The 2,499-nt window shown below is 37.3% G+C and overlaps 1 protein-coding gene across 1 annotated transcript; it reads left to right on the forward strand.

Moving 5' to 3' along the window:
- The first annotated feature begins 649 nt into the window (after positions 1-649).
- Positions 650-1,122, forward strand: MRPL57 (mitochondrial ribosomal protein L57). The gene has a single exon (XM_010077048.1). The coding sequence runs from the start codon at positions 651-653 to the stop codon at positions 960-962; it is 312 nt and encodes a 103-aa protein (XP_010075350.1). The 5' UTR covers position 650; the 3' UTR covers positions 963-1,122.
- The last annotated feature ends 1,377 nt before the right edge of the window (positions 1,123-2,499 follow it).

The following is a 2,499-nucleotide window of genomic DNA, read 5'->3' on the forward strand; positions in this document are numbered from 1 at the left end:
CTAGGAGTTAGGCGCGTTTGGGACTAATAAACATTAATAAAGAGCGTGTGGGTCAAATCTAAACGTAGCTTGGCCTTTCTTGCCTCTTTGTTACACCTGTGCATTGCGCTGGAAACTGTATTTATGCTTCCTACATATGTTGGTTTCTCTTAATACAGGATATTTTCCTCCACAAACCAGATTTCCTATAGTTGAAATAGATAACTGTATACTAGTAAGTTTATGGAGAGACTGTAGTTCATAACTTAATACTGAGCAAAGGTCAGATCTGGGTCTAGGCTATAGACCTGGAAATAGTCCCTGTTTTGACAATGCAGCTAGCTATTTGAAGGTGGAACAAATGAAGTGAATCCTTTAATAGTATTTGGGACTGGAATTTTCATAATTGAGAGCAACGTGCTTTAATCTCAACATAAGGGTAGCGGAGTGAACTCTTCAGCTAAATAAAGATTTCCCTTTTTCTGGTCTTAAGTTTCCAATATGCCTGTTACTGTACTGTACGTAATGGTTGGTTGTGAGTATCATGTTCTGAACTTCAAACTTTGTAATAGCCAGCTAAAAGGCAGTGGAGTGTGTGTAGATTTTTAATTTTTCTTGTTAAACTTTATCCCTAAGGTAATAAGTATTTTATATTTTTATTTTGAGGCATAATGTTTTTAACAGCAGTATTACTCCGAAAGAGAATTCCTGGAAAACAATGGATTGGAAAGTACAGGCGACCAAGAGTGGTTACCCTTTCAATGAAGCAAGCAATGATCCGAAGGTTGGAAATTGAAGCAGAGAATGAATATTGGCTGAGTCGGCCTTACCTGACATGGGAACAGGAGTACAAACATAACACAGAAGAGAGACGTGCAAGATGGGAAGCTTTCAAACGCCTGATGACAGCCAAGTTTCCTGAGCACAGATATATCAGCGATCATTTAAACCACTTAAATGTGTCAAAAAAGTGGACATCTTGAGTAATACGGTGTATTTGTATTCGGCATGTATTCTGCACTACCATGGGATCTGCTATTGTACCTATTATGGTAGCTCTGTAACTCACTATACTAAGGGTAGATGACAAATTAAACTTTGCTACAGTGTACAAAATCTTACATTAAAAGTGGTCCTACAGAACAGTATATATTTTCTTCTTATTGTCTCTTTAGAAGAAGTTCTGGAGCTCTCTGCCATCTGCCTCCTTTCTGTTCTTTGGGGGCTTTGCATAAAACTGTGAGTTTCCAAGTGCAATGATGATGATTTGAGTAAGATTTATAGCTTCGCTAATTTCCTTTTGAAAGCTGGGAGACCACCCCTGCTCTGTTGAAAGGGATTATTTGCTGGTACTGACCAGAGGGCTCTTACTGGTTGCTCTCTCTTCTGAAGGGATACTGCTGTATACATTAGTACTTGAGACACAACTGATGATACTTACATAGCACTCACTTCATCAGGCATGCAAGGACCAAGATGAACTAGAATTACAAAGTTAGGTGTATGAGTCTGGAACTCATAAAAGATTGTAAAATGTTCCAGTTTTTTAAAACTTTCTGGAAAGAACTGTTGAATTTAAATGCCTGTGTCATTGTCATGCCACTGTCAACTTGGGTGTTACTACCCTGTTAACAGAGATTATTTCTGATCTAAAAGGAACACAGCTGATGCCTTAGTGGCAATCTGATTTCTAAATCATGTTTACTGTCCTGAAGGAACACTGTCAACCACAAGCTAGAGTTTATTTCCCCTCTCAAGACCAAGTGACCTGGAAGATACACCAAGAGTGTAATCTTAGGTTTGTTGCAGCTGGAGTATACAAACTGTGCAACAGTTACAAAATGTTTCCCAGGTAGGCAGTTTTTCTTGCTGATCTAATACACACATGCTACAGCTAAGCAATTTTCAGATTATTTCACATACTTTATTAAGTTGATGTTGCATTCACTGATGAATTCAAGTGTCAAGTCCGTTCATATTTTATCACTTTGGAAAAGAGGCCTAAAATAGCACAACTTTTTTATTTAAACATGAACTGTACTTCAGAGAAGTATGAACAGGTCTGAACACTGATGTACAAAATCTTGAATGCACTTTCAACAGATAACATTTAGGGAAAAGCATACATATGGGGAAATTGTACAATACAGCTAAAACACAAAGGAGCTTCCCAGCAAAGCAATGTGATTTTGTATTTAATTAATTTATAAAAGCCCATTTTAAAAAGTTACTTCAAGTATTAAACTATAAATGGCAACGTGTTTTCTCTGTCCTATCTGTAACATACAAAAAAATACAATAAATGTGTTGTTATTACAGACATCTTTTACACTTCACCTTAAATACAGCTCATTGCAAGTTTAGGCAACACAATTAAAAATAACTGTGTGGAAGGAGAACAGCTGGGACATTGTGATTAGTGCAAATGTGGATGACTCTTGCTGGCAAATGCAAAAATAATTGCAGAATAACCCAGGGGTGTTTAATTCATCTAAGTTAACAGGGAGACAGGGAGAGGGA

Source organism: Pterocles gutturalis, unplaced genomic scaffold, assembly GCF_000699245.1.
Source record: "Pterocles gutturalis isolate BGI_N339 unplaced genomic scaffold, ASM69924v1 scaffold17813, whole genome shotgun sequence".
NCBI lineage: Eukaryota > Metazoa > Chordata > Aves > Pterocliformes > Pteroclidae > Pterocles > Pterocles gutturalis.

Bases quoted from the DNA above. Each gene is read 5' to 3' on its own strand.
- MRPL57 (XM_010077048.1), top strand. From the start codon at position 651: ATGTTTTTAACAGCAGTATTACTCCGAAAGAGAATTCCTGGAAAACAA.